The sequence below is a fragment of the Ceratosolen solmsi genome, unplaced genomic scaffold, assembly GCF_000503995.2.
Source record: "Ceratosolen solmsi marchali unplaced genomic scaffold, CerSol_1.0 scaffold70, whole genome shotgun sequence".
NCBI classification, from domain to species: Eukaryota; Metazoa; Arthropoda; class Insecta; order Hymenoptera; family Agaonidae; genus Ceratosolen; species Ceratosolen solmsi.
In genome coordinates, this window is record NW_011948448.1 from 387180 (window position 1) to 408632 (window position 21453).

General features: G+C 29.0%; 4 protein-coding genes across 6 annotated transcripts; 1 reads left to right on the top strand and 3 right to left on the bottom strand.

Annotated features, from left to right (window-relative positions):
* Positions 1-507: 507 nt before the first annotated feature.
* LOC105366374 (uncharacterized) lies at positions 508-5927 on the bottom strand. Its single transcript, XM_011504796.1, has 7 exons — positions 5897-5927; positions 5730-5826; positions 5172-5345; positions 4302-4404; positions 1877-2086; positions 1048-1227; positions 508-699 (listed from the first exon to the last, which is right to left on the bottom strand). The coding sequence occupies exons 1-7, from the start codon at positions 5925-5927 to the stop codon at positions 508-510; spliced, it is 987 nt and encodes a 328-aa protein (XP_011503098.1).
* A 669-nt stretch (positions 5928-6596) lies between these two features.
* Fib (rRNA 2'-O-methyltransferase fibrillarin) lies at positions 6597-9416 on the bottom strand. Of its 3 annotated transcripts, none has more exons than XM_011504756.1 (6): positions 9266-9415; positions 8691-8711; positions 8326-8624; positions 7770-7943; positions 7268-7513; positions 6597-6886 (listed from the first exon to the last, which is right to left on the bottom strand). In XM_011504756.1, the coding sequence occupies exons 1-6, from the start codon at positions 9276-9278 to the stop codon at positions 6716-6718; spliced, it is 924 nt and encodes a 307-aa protein (XP_011503058.1). In that variant the 5' UTR covers positions 9279-9415; the 3' UTR covers positions 6597-6715. The 3 variants fall into 3 exon arrangements, with proteins under 3 accessions (XP_011503058.1, XP_011503057.1, XP_011503056.1); XM_011504755.1 differs by having other exon boundaries at positions 8326-8594; positions 8661-8711; XM_011504754.1 differs by having other exon boundaries at positions 8326-8711; positions 9266-9416.
* Positions 9417-10173: 757 nt separating this feature from the next.
* Positions 10174-15811, top strand: Xpd (general transcription and DNA repair factor IIH helicase subunit XPD). The gene is made up of 13 exons (XM_011504757.1): positions 10174-10291; positions 10753-10852; positions 11035-11289; positions 11419-11652; positions 11806-11929; positions 11995-12091; positions 12224-12357; positions 12574-13103; positions 13842-14017; positions 14292-14571; positions 15050-15160; positions 15369-15467; positions 15586-15811. Exons 1-13 carry the CDS (start codon positions 10287-10289, stop codon positions 15718-15720), a joined length of 2280 nt encoding a protein of 759 aa, XP_011503059.1. The 5' UTR covers positions 10174-10286; the 3' UTR covers positions 15721-15811.
* Positions 15812-15879: 68 nt separating this feature from the next.
* Positions 15880-18685, bottom strand: Glo1 (Glyoxalase 1). The gene is made up of 7 exons (XM_011504758.1): positions 18507-18685; positions 17999-18388; positions 17560-17841; positions 17185-17314; positions 16822-17110; positions 16355-16569; positions 15880-16025 (listed from the first exon to the last, which is right to left on the bottom strand). The coding sequence occupies exons 1-7, from the start codon at positions 18683-18685 to the stop codon at positions 15933-15935; spliced, it is 1578 nt and encodes a 525-aa protein (XP_011503060.1). The 3' UTR covers positions 15880-15932.
* Positions 18686-21453: the final 2768 nt, after the last annotated feature.

Sequence of the window (21453 nt, forward strand, 5' to 3'; positions counted from 1 at the left end):
CTCTTTCCCGGGCAATTTTTCGAATTTTCCACTGGCTCGCTGTGGAATAACCAATGGACAATAATGACAATAACAACCAAGGTCGTAAAATATTTTTTTCCTATTCACTCCCATATGTTCTTTTGTTTTTGTTTTTGTTTTTGTTTTTGTTTTTTTTGTTTTTTCTTTTGTTTTTTTTTGTTTTTTCTTTTTAATCCGATGCCTATTAATAATAATTACTCAAGAATATGGTTATATAAATTATTTTATTACTTATGAAATAAGCCAATAATATATTTGTATAATTGTAGAGTGTAATTTCAGAAAATATAAAAGAAAATGTTATCCTAACCCGACCTACCCATATAACGTACACATTTCTTTTATATACTTTGCTAAAAATTTTACATACTCTCTTACTTTCTTATTTCATGTATTTTATACATATTCGAGAAATTATAATTATCGAGTAAGTTGATTGCGCATAATGACTGGACGTAACCTTATCACAATAGAGATTTAATAATCTTACATGGATGTTGTGTTCTCACATGGTGGACCACAACTTTGGATGGGAGTACAGCGCAAAACTTTGAGGGCCTCGACATTAAGGGAGGAAACGCCTTTAAGCAAGGCACGCTGGATCGCGTTCTCGTATTCGGCGCGATCCTTCACGATTCTTTGGTTTTCCTTTCGCAACTCCAGGACTTCGCACTCCAACTGAGAGGATTCAGCCGTGTTAATAACATTCATTTCGTTATTGTGGCGGACAATCGATCGAATTTAATATTAAAAGAAAAGAGAAACGGAATGAAAAAAAAAAAAAAAAACAAACAAACAAACAAAAAAAAAAAAGAAATCAACATAACAATAGCTATGAAGGTGGCAAGATTGTCAGGCATCAAATAAAATAGGAAGAATATCGCATTAATCTTGGCTCTATTGTATTCCCAAGTGTTTGCGAAATCTTGCTCACTCGTCACACTGAAATAATCCTCCCTCGTCTTTCTACTCCACTTTCTAATCCAATTATACAACCGAATAATTATTATTATTATCTATTCGTACCTCTGCAAGGCAGCCTTCTAGACGCTCGTACTCGGCATCTTGCGAGGTCTGGCAGGTATCGTCGACATTTTCTGTACAAGTCCCGAAACGGCTGCTTTGCGCTCGCGAAGGACTATTTGACATTTTACCACAATCTCCTTTGTTGACCGTAAGGTTGCTCTTCTCTCGGTTCGGTGATTCCTAGTCGATTTAAATGATGGCTAATTGAAACTTTATAACAACATTTTAATTTAAGCGATGCAGTGGCATCTCGGCAATAATACTTTACATCCAAGTATCAGCTAATCAGCGCTGTACAATAAAGTCGCATAATTTATTGAAATTCATTTGTAATAGAGAGATAATGCTCACAATGGATTAATTGAAAATTCGACGTATGAAATGTGAAAAAAGTGGTGATGAAATTAGTTATAAAATAAATAAAGTTAAAAATAATTAATCCTTCGATAATACGTACGACTACGTATACGATGAAGAAAACAAAAAATACAAAAATTGAATAATACGATGGACTATAATTGGGTAATTGGGTAATTGTGGAGCGGGGGGTGGGGGGTGGGGGGTGGAAGAAAAAAGAAAAACGAATAGTGGGTAACTATAATCCAGCAATGACAAAAATATTAATTATTTTTTAACTATCGCGTCGGCCATTCGCGTAACGATAATAGCGAGCATTAGTTTTGTACAATAAATGTCGTAGCGCAAGAATTAATTTTCACCAATGGATCACATCCTTATCTCTGTGATATCCATAAAATAATAATTATATTTCATGCTAATTGAGAGAATTTTGGCGCAGATATAAGATAATACGAAATTAATAGCTAACCATATTTTCTGCCGGAGCATTGAATTTAGAATTCTCGTTCATTAGTTTCTTTTGCAACACGGCTGACTCCCTTTGACTGTCCCTCAGGGTGGCGACTTGCGTTGTCAATTCCTTATGAAGCTCAAAGACGGTTTGTCTTGTCCACTCGATTTTACTTTCTACTTGGCTGGTCCACTTTCGCGTTCTGCCCATCAGCTCGATCAGGAACAGCTTTAGTTGGTGTGTTATAAAGCAGGTAGAGAAAAAATAAAATGTTCTGGTCGAAATTTTCACATTCGCCGCATTTAGAATAAACGAATAAACGAGGTTATAAACTTTAAACTTTCTTTTACCATTGCTTTTTCGCATAGGTAAAGCAGTTTTTTGATTTTTTTAATAATCATCGGCTAGACAAGATTTTATCTTAAAACAATCGATAATGAAATTACAATTACTTTGAATTATTTTGGGAGTCATTATTTGTGATTTGCATCTAAATTTTGAGAATAAAAATTTGCCCTTCAAACAAAACAAAACAAAATTTACCAAACTTGATCTTCATACGGATTATGAATGATTATTAATTAAATGAAACAATAATACGTCCGATTAATTTAAATAAAAATAAATATGAAAATATTTTACTACTTTCGCTATATAAATTACAACGCTTTCACCATACATTTAGAGAGATTTATGCATCGTAGTTTTAATCAGACCCGCATAGATCGACACTTAATAGATTAAGCCTAGATTAAGCAAGATTTATAAGTATACGGACATCGTGAAAACGGACTTAAAAGATAACTTTTCATAATTTATATATTAATAGGAATTTACCTATACGAGTGCCATTAAATCTGAATCTTAAAGGCTTTTAGTTGGCGATATATATATATATATATATATATATATATATATGCAATGAAATTTTTCATAATTTCTGAAATTCATACCAACCAGTATGATCCGACCAATAATATGATTCTCCTTAGTTGATTAAGATAATTTTTTTTCTTTTTTATTTATTTATTTATTATTATTTTTTTTTTCGTATATAATTCTTAGTATTTTATTGAATAGATATTATTTATCTTGCTAATGTGAGCTAATTGAGAAGAAATTCGTTTTTCGAATTTTATTTATGTCACAAACTTTTTTAACGAAAATCTTGGTAGATGTAGATGGATTAAAATCGGGGTCAACGATATTATTAATTAATTTTCAAAATAATTTTATTTTGCTTTCATTAAGTTCTTAAAATATAAACGTTCATTTGCATATAGTATGAAATTATAATTTGTTCGTATTGAAATACTTGAAAAACTATATATAATAAACAAAAAAATAAATATTGATAATTCTTTATTCCAAAATAGTCAGTGTTTATATTATAAAATAAATCATTTTAGTTCATTTATTACATAAAATTGTGTAATTATCTGAAGCATAGCGATGTGAAAGATAATTTTTTTTTTCTTCAAAAACAAAAGGAAAGGAAAAGTATATATATATATATATATATATATCGAATTATTAGAATTCAAGTATATATAAATTATATAGAACATATTTCCAAATATATGAAACTTTATAAATATCCTTGTGTTTTAAACTACTCAAAGAGCTTTACGTAATTTTCATTCAAACAATAGGTTTTCTAATATCGCTCTATACTTCAGAGAAAAATATAAAAATGTTTTATCCTTAACTTGATTTATTAGGCTCAAATAAAATAAATGGAATCGGGATATTTTGTATTTAAGAGGTCCACTTACTGACAAATAGTTATCTTTCATGCGAGTAATATACATGTTTAACAAATTTTTTTCGTTTAATACAGAGAGAAGACATTCAATTTTTTTCTCTGACAGATGAATTTTCTCGTGTGCCCGTATGTACATATATATATATATATATATATATATATATATATACATATATATATATATATAGGCACGCGCCCACGCGCACACGCACGCACACGTACGAACGCACATGTGTACATGTGTGCGATAATATTCAATTATCTGATAGAAACATTACAAATTTAAAATTATTTAAATAAAAAAAAAAAATTTTTTAAAAAAAAAAAAGTTTCCAAATTACTGAAACAGAACGATTCAAACGCCACGAATGTTTTAATTGCGAATTCAGTAATTGAGTTTTCAGCAGCCACCTGCAGTGTACCACTCGAGATGTTTATGAATATAAAAATATTGATAACGTATCAAATAAGAGCAGCGACGGTACAGAGAAAAAGTGAGACCGGGCGATTGAAGAGGTTGAGTTGCCGGTAATTGGACCTCTTACCATGAGTAACGAGTCAATCGTGTTTCTTCGGTCGTCGGCCGACGACGCGATGATTGCTCCCGTGGCCGCGGCTAGTGCTACTTTTACTTAGGAGCTCGGTGCGCCCCGACTCCTCGCGACGCTGCTCATGCACCTTTAACTCGTGTTCGAGGTTCTCTCCGAGACTCGCAAGCGCCTTCCCGGCCTCCTCCAGGCTCTCCAGTGCGCATTCCAGCATCTCGTCTACCCGCGGATCCCTGCGCGTCACAATTCGTCTTTCGTAAATTGTTTTTGTTTAACAAATTCTCGCGAATTTTTATAGCTCAATTGAACGAGAATTTGGGAGATAGAATGGATTTGAACAATTTTACTTTAGAAATGGTGCCGCGGTGCTTTACTAGATAGAACATTGCATTGAGTGGCTTCGCTATTAGAATTAAACGACTCGCAGAAACGTGCAGGACGTGCAGGATATTGCTTGCGTGTTGGAATACGAAGAAAAAAAAATAAAGCTTATCTTTCATTTTTCTTTATTCAATGTCGATTAAGATGATCAACCTATTGCATCATCAGTTGTATTTATCAGATAAATCGACGAGGTAATCGATCGTTATTATATCATATGAATATAATCCATTATTATAAATAAATACATTGAAAATGGTCATTCGTTGGCGATAGATCAATTTGGGGTTCAATCAATTTACGGTTAACGATAAATTTCAACCGAATTTGTTAAAGAATCAGATTGAAATTAGCGGTGTAAGCCTTTAGTTCTCTTAATAATTCTCTAATAATTCGCGTACGAATACAGATCTTTACAATAAATATGCCATGTGTAACATAAAGACTTAGGGAACAATGAATTATAAAAATGATAATAAAAAGGAATATGTTTTAGGCTTATCGTATTTTGTATAATATCAAACGGGGACAAGAAATCTTTTTTGTTGATATTGGATACACGGATTGGAGGGCAGGGGGGGGGGGATAAATTCTCATTATAGTTTATTGATAAAAATACCCAGTTGACGGAAGAGGCTGCTTCATAAGAAGTTTGTCTTTATCGAATAACTCGCTTGATAATGCAGCATTTTCGGTTTGATCCTTGTCCTTATCATCCTGATCGTTCATTATTTCTTCCCCTGATACATCGTCGACGTCTGCTCCACCGCTGAGACGAAGTTTATTCGCCAATCTTCCGATTCGACATATTAAGAATTCGAATTCATTTGTCATAATGCATAATATCAATGTAACGAGATTTTATTTATAAGTCGAGTCAAATTTAACGACTCATTCTTTTAAGCAACGACAAACTTAATAAAAACAGCTGTATTTAAAATAACATTAAAGTCGAATTTTCATTTTATAATATAATTATTTATCTCTTTCGCGGTGTATTTGATAATTTTTTTCTTTTATTCAATGATAATGATAATAATATAAGTATATTATATTATTTAAAATAAAGAAATTTTTTTTCTAAACGATAGCTGAATTTAGTAGCGTTTAATTGAAGAAAAAAAAAATTAAATTATTAACTAAACTTCTAGATTATAAATGCTTATAAAGTTATTACCGAGACATTTTTCTTGCAGATTTTTTTCGTTCATTTTGTGGATTTATTAATTCTTCAGATTTTGTTATTTTTGCATTCAACGGCCCAACGTTTGTGCCTAATTAATAAACAAATGTCAATATTACATGTCCTATTATTCTTTTTATAATTACCTCGATACAACTAACATTTTTCAACTTCATTTAAATTTTTACTCATTTTCAATTACTTATGATTATAACACTCTATAATTAGATAATAAATTTATTCTAATATTTTTCTGTCATTATATTTTAGAAATTAGATACTTTATGCATTTTACTTTTTAATTTAAATAATGTGATTACATTTTAATTCTCAGAGAGTAACTGTCAATACAAAATAAACTGAAGTGAAACGAGCTAAGTAAAATTCAATTGTTTTTTTTTTTTAAATAGTATGCATATTGAAATAAGTCACAAAGTCAAATATTATATACTGATGAAAATATTTTTATTTCAAATGATATATATTTATTTATATAAGAAATTTTATTGGAAAAATTCCACTGAATCTAAATAAAAATATACTTGGATTCTGCTAGCATATAAATCGTTAGCTTATAAACGTATTTATAAGTCTGGTATTTATAAAATTACGTTATAAAATTAAGATATACGTATGCACTAATTTATTCATGAACTCAAGCTTCATGAAAATATAAAATGTAATTAGTGCCTTAACATGTACAATATGAAACAAGTACACTAATAATGTTTTTTGTTTGTTATAATCGATTTAAAAAAAAATATAACATAGTTACACCACTGACTTCCGTTTGCTCAATGATATAAAGGTAAATCATGACTGTCAGCTTATTAATTATTAGTCCTTTTCCTCGATTATTCTTATCTCTTGTATTACCAAAAAAAAAAAAAAAAGGATGGAGAGAAAAAGAAGAAGGAAACAGTTTTCTTTTTATAAAAAAGTAAATATAACGCAGTTTACAATTAAGATAATCACAGATGTTACGCAGCTTTTTTTGGTGGTGGCCTGAATATGCCAACAACAACCGCGTGATCTCTTTCATAGGGCTCAAGAGTAATCTGTTCCTGTGGTTTCAGTTTATCCGCGATGAGCTTTTTAACTTCTGCGGCGAAAACTGCTTCTGGTTGCGCAGTCGAATCTATACAACTGGCCTAAAAATTAATTAATAAATTTATTTTTAATTCATCGATACAAAACTTCCTAAAATAATTACAAACTTTGTAAGATTTGAAAAGTAAAATTTCTTCTATCGCAGAATATTAAATAAATAGAAATAAAATTGTATTTTTCTATACATATGTTCATAGACTTTAATATATATATATATATATATATATATATATATATTTTATGCTTAAGCAAATGATTTTTTCAAATGTAAGCCTTGTAATGTAAAATTCAAAAGAAATTTTAAAAACACTTTTACAAACATCTTTTTGCACAAGTTTTCATAAAGTTTGTTCATATGTAAAATGCCTCACTATTACTTAATATATATATATATATATATATAATTAAAAATTATATTATACCTTAATTGAAATAACAAAATGTCCTCCATTTTTCAGGAAATATTGTGAATTAAGACTAACAATTCTTGCTTGATCTGGTTGAGCAACATCTGCAAAAACTGTGTCAACCATACCAATTAACATTCTATATTTATGAGGATGTCTAGCATCTTCAATTATTGGAATTATATTTGTTCTCTTTTTAGCTACATTTATCAGATCTCTTCCCGATCTATGTGAAAATTCAACAGCATACACTAGACCTTCCTAAAATAAATACAAATTGATTAGTAATCAAATTGCAAAATAGAAATTGGATAACTTATAATTAATAATGCTATTGTATGCTCGTCAATGTAGAATATAGGATTTATAAAAAAATCTATAAATAAAATCGACTCGCAAATGTTAATTTTGCAGTACTTCGACACCAAGTAGGTAAAATTTGCCAGCTTGGCTCTAATGTCTGCATATAAATTTAATAAAGAGCACGCGTTAAATATAATTTTCAATTTATTCTTACAGGTCCAACAATATCTGCTACATGAGAGACAGTAGTACCGGAAGCTGCTCCAAGGTATAAAACTTTACTTCCCGGTGACATGTGAATTTGATCTACTCCTCCAAGTATCGCAGCAGCAAGTTTTGATCTGAACGGATTCCAAACTCTGTACTCAATTTTTTCTCCATTCTCTCCCTAGAGGAATATAAATATAAACTATATTTTAAAATTTTATACAAATAGAAAAATCATGACTAATGTCCTTTCGTTTTGTAAGTAAACAAATAATATTCAACGGATGATTTACAATTGGTATGAAAAATTTAAGTTAATTGTTCATAGTACAATTTTACAGCCAAATACCAAAATAGTTATTTCGCAATCGTATACTATGAAAATTTATTTAGCATAACTGTCGCACTGGAATAAATACAATTATCTAGGCCAGCTCTACTGTATGCAAACAAAAATTTTTCATTGTAAAATGTAAAAAGAAAAGTAACAAAATTATAAAAATATCAGTCTCGATTTGTTTAAATTTTAATAATAAAAAAAAAAAGTACAAATTAAATCTTACGTCAACGCTGATTCTCTTTTCTCCATAGACTTCGGATCCGGGAATCAAATTTAAAGTAACCAATGCGTCTTCTTTTCCTCTCGCGATAAACACTCCTTCGTGACGATGGGGTTCGATAATAATAGTTTTGCCACCTTTGAATCCTCCGCCGCCTCTTCCTCTGCCCCCTCCTCGACCACCTCCTCGACCTCTTGGAGTGCCTCCTCCGCGACCGCCGCCAAACCCGCCTCTACCTCCTCGTCCACCGCCTCGATCGCCGCCGAATCCACCTCGACCACCTCCCCTAAAACCTCCACCACCTCCGCGTCCACCGCCTCGATCGCCACCGAATCCACCTCTACCACCTCCTCTAAAACCTCCACCACCACCACCACGTGGGGCAAATCCTAAACATGAAAAAAACAAATTAATGACGTTTAAGGTGAAATTATAATTTTTATCTCACATATACAGGTACACGTGGTAAAATTTCTATAACAAATAGGTAAATATTAACTAACATTGACTACGCCTTAATCATCAAACGATTGCATACAGTAGATATGTATGGGAACATAATGATTTGACAAATTATAACATAAAAGTATAACAGAGGCTGACGAATAAATCGATATTACTCATTATAATAATAAGTGCATTTAAAATGATAATATGAAAAGCATTTGAGCAAATGAAAAGCACAAATAAAAATTAAGAAATATATCTGTCGCAAAAATTCTTTTCTTGAAATCATTACGACAGAAAGGATTAAACATTTGAATAATTATCACGTTAAACAATTCTTTTACCTAAAAAAACTTCCGAATAAATTTATAAATACAATAATACATTGAGGTTATGATAAAGTACACCACGAGTTAGTTGAAAGAGAAGTAGTACTTAGCCCGGCAAAACTTAACTACAATTACGTGAAACAAGTATAAAGATTGTTGAATTTTACCTGGTTTTCCCATATTATTTCACGTAATCTTTGGTAAGAAGGTTTGAACAAGTTATTTATCCAAGCAAAACATCTAGCCGAACCACGTGTCCCGCCGCGTTCAACAGCGAAGAATTTTAAAGCGTCGTTCGAACTTCTTCACTTCCGGTATTGGGATAATAATATTTGGTCATGACACTGACTCGACTCCTCCGCATTCGGTCTGTCTTACTCTCGCTTCCCCGTCATTGGCTAATGGACGTGAATTGTGCGCGCGCGACAGAAACAAAACAACTAACTCCAATGGTGTCTCTAAATTACTTCGGTGGTACATGTCCTTCACCACACGATTCAACAATCGGTTGAATTAATATTTCTCTTTAAACTGAAATTCCGCCAATATAACATAATGCCAGACGAGAGATGCCATTAAAAAAGACTTTCCTCTTTAATTATACTTAATAAGTATAGTTGAATGGTATTTTGTAAAATTAATTGTAGGATGGATGGGCGTCTTATCGGCGAGAGAGTATCGATCGTCGAATGAAATGCAACATCATCAATTGGACAAAATGCGACATGATCGTTGAAATAAAAGCAAACTTTCCATATTATCGTTGAAGCATTGCGACATTCTCCAAGTCGATTTGATTATTATGGAAGAAACGTGTTTAGTCGCTGGGGGAGGGGGGGGCGACGATGCATACGCACGCGCATACGCACGCGCATACGCAAACAGTCTCGCGTCGATTGGCTATTGGGAAGGTGAGGGCCGTGCGTGCGTGCGTGAAGTCGCGCGCCTGTGTTGGTAGAAACGTGGACTCGTAAAGCGCGCGTTCGCTGGTGACCAATGCGCATGTGACTAAAGAATGCAGAATTCGGCATGTAATCGGTGTACGATACGAGAGCGAGAGAGAGAGTTTGAAATATTTAGAAACGAGAGTGGATCTGCATTTAACTGTATTTGCCGGCTGACGCGAATTTGTTAAAACAGTAGAAAAGTAAAAAAAAAAACATTACCCGTTGATACTCATGCCTTAATATGAAGTAAATATATTTCCTTTTAAATTTCGTTTTCGATGAACTAATCGAGTTATTCATTATTATAGGTTAATCGGCGTATTATTATTTATAAACAATAACATTTTACGAATGGACTGTTTATTATCAATGTTTCATTGTTCTTTTGTATAGAATAATTTATTATCTTTTTAATGTTAATTGTGAATTGATAATTAGACTTGTGTTAATTCACGTAATGCTTATTGTTTCATTAGTCGTTGTAATTATTTTGATCTTAAATTTACAAACCTTTTATCGATACGTTGTAGGCAGTAGTAGTTGCTTATTTGAGGAAAATTTAAATCTTTATTATTGCATTAGAATCAGAATAGCGTCATTACATTAGCCATATAAATTTTTAATTAAAAATTAAAAATACCAATGTACATCATGGTACTTATTTTTTATGTTAAAATATTGTATTAAAACGTTAATATATATTATAGGATAAGCGTCGATGGTTTATTAGTCTATTTTCCTTATGATTATATATATCCTGAACAATATGCGTACATGCTGGATCTCAAACGAGGACTCGATGCTAAGGTTATCTTCATGGTTTATTATAAATATTCTTCTATCTGATATTATTGCTCTCTGAATAATGAACTCTTGAAAAATCTTATTAATAATTAATCGTCAAAGTACTAATTTTGCAGACGAGCGGCATTAGCCCTTTGAAAATTATTATTTAAAAGCTCGTTATTCACAGTTTCTTATTGTTCTAGGGTCATTGTCTTCTGGAAATGCCTTCCGGCACTGGAAAAACAATAACTCTGCTATCTCTCATTGTTGCTTATATGTTAGAACATCCCTTGGATGTTACAAAATTAATATATTGTTCGCGTACTGTGCCAGAAATAGAAAAAGTTATTGAAGAATTGAAAAAATTAATAGACTATTATGAACAGGAGACTAAGATTTTACCAAAAATCATAGGGCTGGTACTCAGTTCGAGAAAGAACATGTGCATCCATCCTGAGGTAATACATTTTATGTTTGTATCGTTGAATAACAGAGTAACTTAATCTCAGCGCATACTTTATAATATGACACGAGATGGAAAGTTTATTAAAATTTTCATTGATGTTATATAAAAATTTTGTACACAGGTGAGTAAAGAGAGAGAGGGCAAGATCGTCGATAGTCGTTGTCACGGTCTTACAGCGTCTTACATTCGCGAAAGGCATAACTACGACGACTCCACGCCAATTTGTAGCTTTTATGAAACATTCGATATCGAGGGCCGTGAACTGATCATACCACCCGGTATTTATTCTATCGACGATATGAAAGAATATGGAAGAGCTAGAAATTGGTGCCCTTACTTCCTAGCTAGATATACCGTAAGCAAAATACGACCATTAAAATATATCTGTTTTAATAAAAAAGTTCTTTTGTGATATTAAAGAAAAATATACTTTCGCTCTGATGATTGACAATGATAATTACATTAATGATTGTAATAATCATATAAATTGTAGAATTATGTATTACAGCTTATGCATGCACAAATCGTTGTGTATAGTTATCATTATTTATTGGATCCAAAAATAGCTGAAGCCGTGTCAAAAGAATTGGCTAAAAGTTCAGTCGTCGTTTTTGACGAAGCTCATAATATTGGTTAGTTATTATATTTAATTTTTGTATTAATAATGTTTACATTTAATCCTTACATGTAATTTTAGATAATGTATGCATTGATTCTTTAAGCGTTAAGTTAAATCGTCGAATAATGGAAAAAAGTTGTTCAAATTTAACTCTTCTTGAAAAGACAGTTGCAGAGTAAGTTAAAACAAAAAAAAATTTCCTTTATTTTACTTCGATATTGGAACAATGTTTTATACATTTTTCTGGATACTCTTATGCCAATCATTTAAAATATGTGCTGCAACATTAATATATCAATTATGTTAGAATGAGAGAAGACGATGCTAACAAACTCAAAGAAGAATATAATAAACTAGTAGAGGGTTTAAAAGATGCACAAGTTGCTCGTGAAACCGATGTTGTTTTAGCTAATCCTGTTTTACCAAACGAAGTTTTAGAAGGTATTTGCATGTATTGATATTGTTCAATAGTTTGTATAACAGTACTGAACCACATATAAATTATTTATACTTAATATTCATATCAATATTTTTTTAAATAAAAATTGAATTATATTATAAATGTATAAAGGTGAGTTGTTGTATGTTGGTAGATGAGCATGTATGTAAGAATTATTTAATGAGAAACTCTTTTGTAATTGAAGCATTATTGTTCAGGTGTGGTGCCGGGTAACATACGTAAAGCCGAGCATTTTGTAAGCTTTCTCAAGCGCTTCGTCGAGTATTTGAAAATGCGATTACGCATCCAGCACGTCGTCCAGGAATCACCAGTCACCTTCTTGCACGATATACAAATGAAAATCTGCATCGAGCGTAAGCCTTTACGATTTTGCGCCGAGCGACTATCTTCGTTACTTCGAACGATGGAAATAAATGACCTCACGGACTTCTCGCCCCTTATCCTCGTTACGCATCTTGCCACGCTTGTGGCGACATACACCAAGGGCTTCACTATTATTATAGAGCCGTTTGATGACAAAGCGCCGACCGTTCACAATCCGATACTTTATTTCTCATGTTTAGATTCATCAATCGCAATGAAGCCAATTTTTGATAGATTTCAAACTGTCGTCATTACGTCCGGGACCTTATCACCATTGGACATGTATCCAAAAATTTTAAATTTTCATCCAGTTATTATGTCATCGTTTACAATGACCTTAGCTAGGCCTTGTCTTCTTCCAATGGTAAAGAAAATTCCCATTAATATGTTTATTTTTATAATTAAAGACATTTTAATAATTAGCTACATTGAACGATAGTACTTTGATTGATTGATGCAAGATGAATTATTTTAAAGCGAGTAAATTTAGTAGAAAATCAATATTACAATTTAATTGAATGGAAGGAAATACAATAACCTTTGAAAATAATCTTAATATTTATTTACATGAATTTTCGCATTTAAATATACATTAATTCAATTAAATTAATTTATATATTAATATTAAACAATTACACTTTTACACGCTTTATCACATAGATTCTTATCTTTTTAATCGTTAAAGTTTAATACTTAGTAAGTGATATGAGATGCGTAATTTTTATGTATTTAAAAAAAGTATTGTCATCAATTAATAAATATATAATATTAATATATATATATTTATAAAAATTACAAATAATAGTAATATTTTTAGTTTACCTGTATGTAGCAAAATTATTAAAAATTATTTTAATTAATTTATCGTCATTAATTTTCATTGCGAATAAACGTTAGTTTAGCGTACTATAATTTAAAATCGTAATTATTTACATTTAAAAAAACGTATAAATAATAATATTACAATTTACATGATTTATACGCATGATTTAAATGTCTACTAAATATTATTTATACATATACATATACATAACTGTTTATGTCAACTTTAATGTTAAACCTTGAAAACATCATTTCACCACTCGTTTCAATTTGTTTTTAGATAGTTTCAAAAGGTAACGATCAGGTTGCTATATCATCGAAGTACGAAACTCGCGAAGACGTTGCAGTTATAAGGAATTATGGACAATTATTGGTCGAGTTTGCTGCTAATGTTCCCGATGGCATCGTTTGTTTTTTCACTTCGTATTTATATATGGAATCTGTCGTAGCTGCCTGGTTTGTGATTTTATCATTCGTTATTTAGTCCAGTTGTTTTAATAAATCCTATATTCAGTATTGAAATACAAATCTAAGGATTAAATTACTTTTTAAAGGATCATTAATACAAAGCATAAAGTGTATATTTAACTTGATCGAACATTGTTAATATAAGTAACCATTATTATAATAAATCAATACCTAACATAATTTAAAAATTAAATCAGACGTCATTTTCTTAAGTACTTAGATTAATCGAAGGTAATAAGATTTTTAATTTATTAAAATTTAGGTACGACCAAGGTATTCTAGATCAAATCCAAAGGTACAAATTAATATTCATTGAAACACAAGATTCTGCAGAGACTAGTTTAGCCTTGTATTATTATAACAAAGCTTGCGATAATGGAAGAGGCGCCGTTCTCCTGTCAGTAGCTAGAGGTAAAGTGTCGGAGGGAGTTGATTTTGATCATCACCTGGGAAGAGCTGTGCTTATGTTCGGTATACCATATGTATATACGCAGTCACGCATCTTGAAAGCTCGCCTGGAGTATCTCAGGGATCAATTTCAGGTATGATAAGAAAGTATCCATATTAATGAATAATTGCGAGATATAATTCAAATTACTATAATTTAAGTGACAGATTTTTCAAATAACCTGGACACATTTATTGAATTTCATATTTTACTACATTAAGCAGTCGAACATTTTTCAAACTTTAAAAATTTCTTTCATAATTTCGTCAAAAATTGATTTTTGAAAAAACTATATCCATACGTAAGTAAAATTATAATTTAATATATAAAAAAAAAAAATTTCTTTATACAGTAAGTTTTTAAGGTTCATTCAATGAAATGAATTAAAATTAAACGAAGACATAATCGTAATGTTATCGAAATAGTGTCGATTTAAGGAAAAATAAAAATAAAACTCTTTGTAAGAATGTATTTCGTTAGATACAGCGTATACGTTGATGTAAAGTCTTTAAATTAAACATTTTATAATAATAAATAAATGCATTTATTCGATTTAGATTATTTTATTGTAGATCAAAGAGAATGACTTTCTCACTTTCGATGCAATGAGACATGCAGCGCAATGCGTAGGTCGAGCTATTCGAGGAAAAACCGATTATGGTATAATGGTGTTTGCAGATAAGGTGATTATTGATTTATTTATTTAAATATTATAAACTATTGCATATGTAATATTATCCTACGTACATTTATCTATATCAATTTTATTTATACAAATTTTTCTTGTAAATTATATGAAATTTAGAAACATGCATATTTCATTTAATTAAACTTCATATATGTTTCTAAATTACCCATAGTGCTCTAATATTTTAATCATTTTCATTATAGAGATTTTCTAGAATTGATAAGAAATGCAAACTACCCAAATGGATTCAAGAATATCTTACAGACAATCTATGTAATTTATCTACAGAAGAAGCAATTCAAGTAAGAGACAATAAATCTTATAATGACACTTATTAATAATATTAAGAAATAATTATTGTTCAAATAGGAGCATAATGCAAAATAATTAAAAAGTAATTACATATTTTTTTTATTTCAGATTTGTAAAAGATGGTTACGTCAAATGGCACAACCATTCTCAAGGGAAGATCAACTTGGACTTTCATTATTAACTCTTGAGCAGTTAAAAAGTAAAGAACAAGCAAAAATTGAACAACAAGCTCAACAAAATTAATAAAATTCAGTTTATAATAAATGTAATATAAGTAAATGAAGTGATAAAAATGTATTTAACTACAAAAATGGATTGTAATACCTATGATAAGGTAAGGAATCAAAAACAAAAATGCATCGATAAAAGTTTAATAACAAAGTACGGCAGCAAAATATTAACATTAACAGTGTAAAAAATACAATTATATTTATAAATACAATATTAATTTAATATCACCAGCGTACAAGGATTAGATCACCTTCTTCAATAAGGTAATAGCTTAGTTCTCGTAGTGGTTTATCCAATGGTATTTCGTCTTGAGAAACCTGTTTTAAAAAATCGCAAAAGAACATTAAATTTACTTATACTTTTAATTTATTGAAATTGTGTAATACAAACTCATTTTTAAAAATACATTTTTAAAATTGTAAATAAAATAAATACTAATTCGCATAAAATGATTCGTTTTACATAATTATAGTAAAATATAACATACTAAATGTATATATTTAATAAAAGAGAAAAAGAAAAAAGAAAAAAGAAAAGAAAAAATTAAATAAGATAATAAATATGCATAGATAAGAATATAAAATTTAATTAACAATCGTTGACCAAGAAAATATTGAATAAATTCGAATATTACACGTTTGCTTACATTAGGCCGGATGAAAGAGAGCAACGGAATTTTTCCATTAATTCTAAACAGTCTTTGTACAATTCCTATTAATTTTTGAACATCCATATTTCTCATTAACTTTTTGTCTACTTCTTTAAAATTTGGGTTGTCTGGACAAATAAACTTTACAGTTATGACATTTGATGACAGCAGTTTATTGATTTTTAATTCCGAAGTATCTAAGACTCCATATTCTAAAAATGGTAATAATAATAGTTTCATCGAAAAGTAGTAATAATATCATCGATAAAAAAATTATTTAAACTTCAAATAAAATTGATTTTGTTTATTGACATTATATACGCGCCAGTAAAAATAATTTAATATCGATGTAGAAATAAATAAGTAATAAAATTTCTCGAAATAACAAGTATAATATAGAAGTTATTTATTAAATAATTAAATGTGACTTTTCTTTTACGCAATTTATAGACAACTTAACTTACTCTCTACTAATGCAGGAAATCTTGGATGGTTTATAATAAATTCATGTCTTTGTTTCGCGTCTTTTTCTGAACTTTTCCATCCAGAAGAAAATAATTTTAGATAATCGTATTCAGCTCCTCGTCTATCCGACGGAATAATTTCAGTTCCATTTAAATGATTTAAATTTGCAATTCTAGCCACTATTAACTGCATTCCTGTTTGCATATTTTGGCCCTTTAAAAGTGGATTTTTTCGAAACTTTAGTTCTCGAAGACTTTTTAATTTCTCTAGTTCACTTACTGATCGCCACTAGAAAGGAATTTCCTATATCAAAATCTTATTTAATTTTTATGATTTGTTAATCATGTATCTTTTAAACTCACATCTTCTATACAGTTATCTGATATGTGAAACTGGATTAAACTGGGGAACAGATCGACTTTATCGGTGGCCTCTTTTGAAGGAAATCTTATAACTTTAATTTTATTTGAATTTAAATTTAGACTCCTCAAGCTATTAATGAAGAAAAGAAAACGATTAATTTTTAAAAGTCTCATTAGCATATACTTAGAACTATAAAATAATTTCACTTTTAAGATCATAATGTGTATAATAAATATCTTATGTACAAGAGAGACAAATATATTTTACATAAAATATTAAATTTAAACTAAGAAAATTATGGTTGAAATAATATTAAAAATTTCAAAGAGACTTTTGTATTGTAAATATTTTAACGATAAATACTATTTACTAACCAAGGAAGTTTTCCTAACTTTAGGATTTCATCCCAGTTGGATATAAGATTCTTTTCTAAAGATAATTCCGTTAATTTCATAATATTTGAATTATCCTCTATATCGCTTAGAGTTTCGATAACATTGTAAGACACCAGTAGCTCTTGTATCGAAGGAAAAGCCATTAGGCATTTTGTAACCGCAAGCCAATTATAATTCATTTTTACAAGCATTAGTTGCCTCAAATTCAAAAAGGCATCCCCATATAACTCCATGTTCATTTCGGCGGGCAAATTGTTGTCACTGAAATTTGATCAATTTGTTGTAATTGGAGCACAATTTATTCAAACATAAAGCAATAGCTTCCAAGATTGTATACAATGCACGGGTCCCTAACATTTTACAATTAAAATTTAAAAATACATTTGTTTCGATTGTAAGCGTATAATTGCGAATTTACCTGACATTCAATTGCTTTAGAGCCCGCAATTGAATACAAATTTCAGTTATGACTTTCCAAGAGCTTATTAAATTATGCGATAAATCAATATCCTCAATTTGCGGACATAATGTAGCTAATTCATTAGGGATACCTGCATTACTTATGCACTCATTATATAAACAAACTATTTTCAATTGATCAAATTGACTTTGTTTTTTGTTAACTTTAGAAAAACCAACCATTTCCACAAATGGAGCTTTCAGAGTCTTTTGTACACTAGCTATTGAATTCCTGTCAATGCCAGCTAATTCATCATCTACAAAACCATATCGAATTTTTATGGCCTCTGAGCACGATATTCCAAAATTTGCTTTAATAGGACGAATAAATGATCCTGAAGTGGGATGCCTAAATAATATTTTGTAATTGAAAAACATAATAAAATGAGACAAATAGAGATAAAAAATTTTATAACGCTGAATTTAGTAATAAATCGATCAAATAATTGTTTATATATAAAATTTACCATGTTTCATAATATTTAATTCCTTCATATGTACCATTGTGTTTCCCTCTGCTCGAATCATCCCAATCAATTCCTAACCATTGTCCATTTGTAGTACCAACTGTTCCAAAATATTTTACAGTTCCTATATGACCTTCACACTCAATTCGGCAGCCCGTACAATGCCTATCCTCAACCATTCTTAAAAGATGTAAAAAAAAAAAAATAAGAAAAATAAGAGAAAAAAAACAAATACCATTAAATGGATGAATCATTAAATAAAGAAATATAAATTCGCAATTTTAAACAATCATTTACCATAAAATCGCGCATAAACAATAATTATTCGCAAAATATTTAATAATAAGTATTTAATATTTAACGATGTTATCGAGTGATTTATGACATCCACAGATTTGTGCTGTATATGTTATTAAAGGTGAATAAATTAAACGACAACAATAATATTAATACACTTTTTATAAATAAAACGAAACATCATTTACACGTAAATGTGAATCATTAAAGTTTTATGATGTAAATAGAGAGTGTGAATAATATGAAGCGGTAAATAATCTAACCTTCACAATCCAAACTCTCGAAGATTTCTTAATAAATTGACAAAGAATAATGTTCTAACTGTAATAAATGGAAAGATTAGGTTTTAATGTACTTACGTGGTGAGTGGATTTGTTTTGAAAAAGAGGCTCGATGTAATACAAAGTCATAAATGGAAATAATTTAAGAGAATTGCACCTCCGTTCGACATCGTCATGAATCGAACTGTCGACGTTCAACACACATAACATTCTCACACACGCAAAGCAAAATCTATATTACCCACCTACCAAAACACATATGCGGAAAAGAGAATGTTTTCATTGTTCTTACATACCCTTTATGCACTCTATCATGTAATATATTAATATATTAATATATTAATATATATATATATATATATATATATTCGATGCGAAATTTATAGATTGAAAAGTTTATTAGAATTTTGGCGATATTTTGAGCGATAGTCATGGCAATTAGTGTTTCTCTGCATTTTAAATACGGGTTTAATTAATAATTAAAACGATCTTAAAATTACCGTTAAATGATATGCCTACACATCTACACGTACACACGCATTTATGCCTATAATATAAGTAGGCTTATAATATCACAAAACATTGTGAATAATAACATAATACTACTATGCTTTTTAGATTTTAATATTATTTAAAATTAATATGCTTTGATTTGAAAAAATTTTAAACACCTTTTCTTGAACCCTTTTTATTTGTTTTACTATTTTCAAAATTTTATACAGATTGTCAATTCATTATTTTCAAATCGATATAAGAGAGTTTTGTAATAAAATTTTCCTTAGTTAGATTTAAAAAAATTATTATTAAGTATTAAACTAAACTTTATAATAGATTTTCTGAAAATTATAAAATTTCTAAAATTTTCATCTCAATTGATTTAGGAATAATATATATATATATATATATATATATATATATATATATATATATATGAATTTTTTATTAATTTTAAAAACTATCTTTGTCACAAGTGATTGTTTCATATGTGATGAAAAGTCTATTGAAACCTCTCGTAACCATCAATTTTATTAACATTTTATGATATCACGCATTCTAATGAATAAAAAATATAGAAAAGAATTTTTGTTTATTTGAAGATGTTATATTATTTGATTTTTTTTTTCTTTTTTTTTTTTTAACGTTTGCCATTATACAGACACTAAGTACGTTTCTTGGAAAGCTTTTTCAGCGTATCAGAGTGTTCCAAAAAATCTAGTTGACTAGATAGAATTAAAGAAAGAAAAAAAAATATATATATATATATATATATATATATATAATTTATATCATTATCGATTGAACGATTAATAAATGTTATTTTTATGAAAATGTTCGTAAAACACAAATTTTTTAAATATCTTAAGAATATCACTTTTGATAAAACAATTAGAGATTTGATTAAAAATAAGAAGTTTGGGACGATAATTATGTAATTATTTTATCTATTTCTTTATCTTTCTTTGATTCTATCTAGTCAACTAGATTTTTTGGAACACTCTGATACGCTGAAAAAGCATTCAATTACATTGACGTCTGTAGAAGATTTTATTGCAAATTTATTGAAAATTTCGAAGCTAAAAAATATATTATAAATTTTAATGCCAAATAATTTTAGATTTATGTAATTATTCATAATCTAGTCATATCAATTTAAAGTATCTAATTGTAATGATAGTTTTGAAGGCAAAAGCATTTGTATTTACATGTTGTTATGCATTTTAGTTAAAATCAACTTTTCAATAAAACAATAATATTTAATATCTTCAATTTGTACTTTATTATTAACTATTAATGACAGCAGATTCTACTTTAAGATATGTTTCTACAAAATAATTATTTGATTTTTATCTTAACACTAAATTGTATATGGTATTTTTTTAAAAAAATTTTCTTTACTTTGTATATGTTATTTGATCATTATATTAAACAGAAATAATTCAATATATAAAAATAAAATACTTTCAATCAAATTTATAAAATACAAATAATATATTATCAAAGCTTCTTATTTTCTATAATATACAATTTGAAATAGAATTTGTCTATCTGTGGGTCTTGTAATGTTATGGAAATATTATAAGTTACATAAAGTCAATTAAACAATCATAGATTTTCATTGAGAAAAAATAATTATGCAATTTATATTTTTTGATGAATATTTTTGAAAGTAATAACTTTTTTTCTTTTTTTTTTCTTTTTTTTTTTATATATCTGTTCATTACAAATGTACTGTTAATAGCAATATATATATATATATATATATATATATATAGGTAATCTTGAAATTTGCTGTTTTTATTTTATATAAAAAAATATTTTACAATTATATATAATGTAACGATTAATAAATAGATCGTAGATTTGAGTTA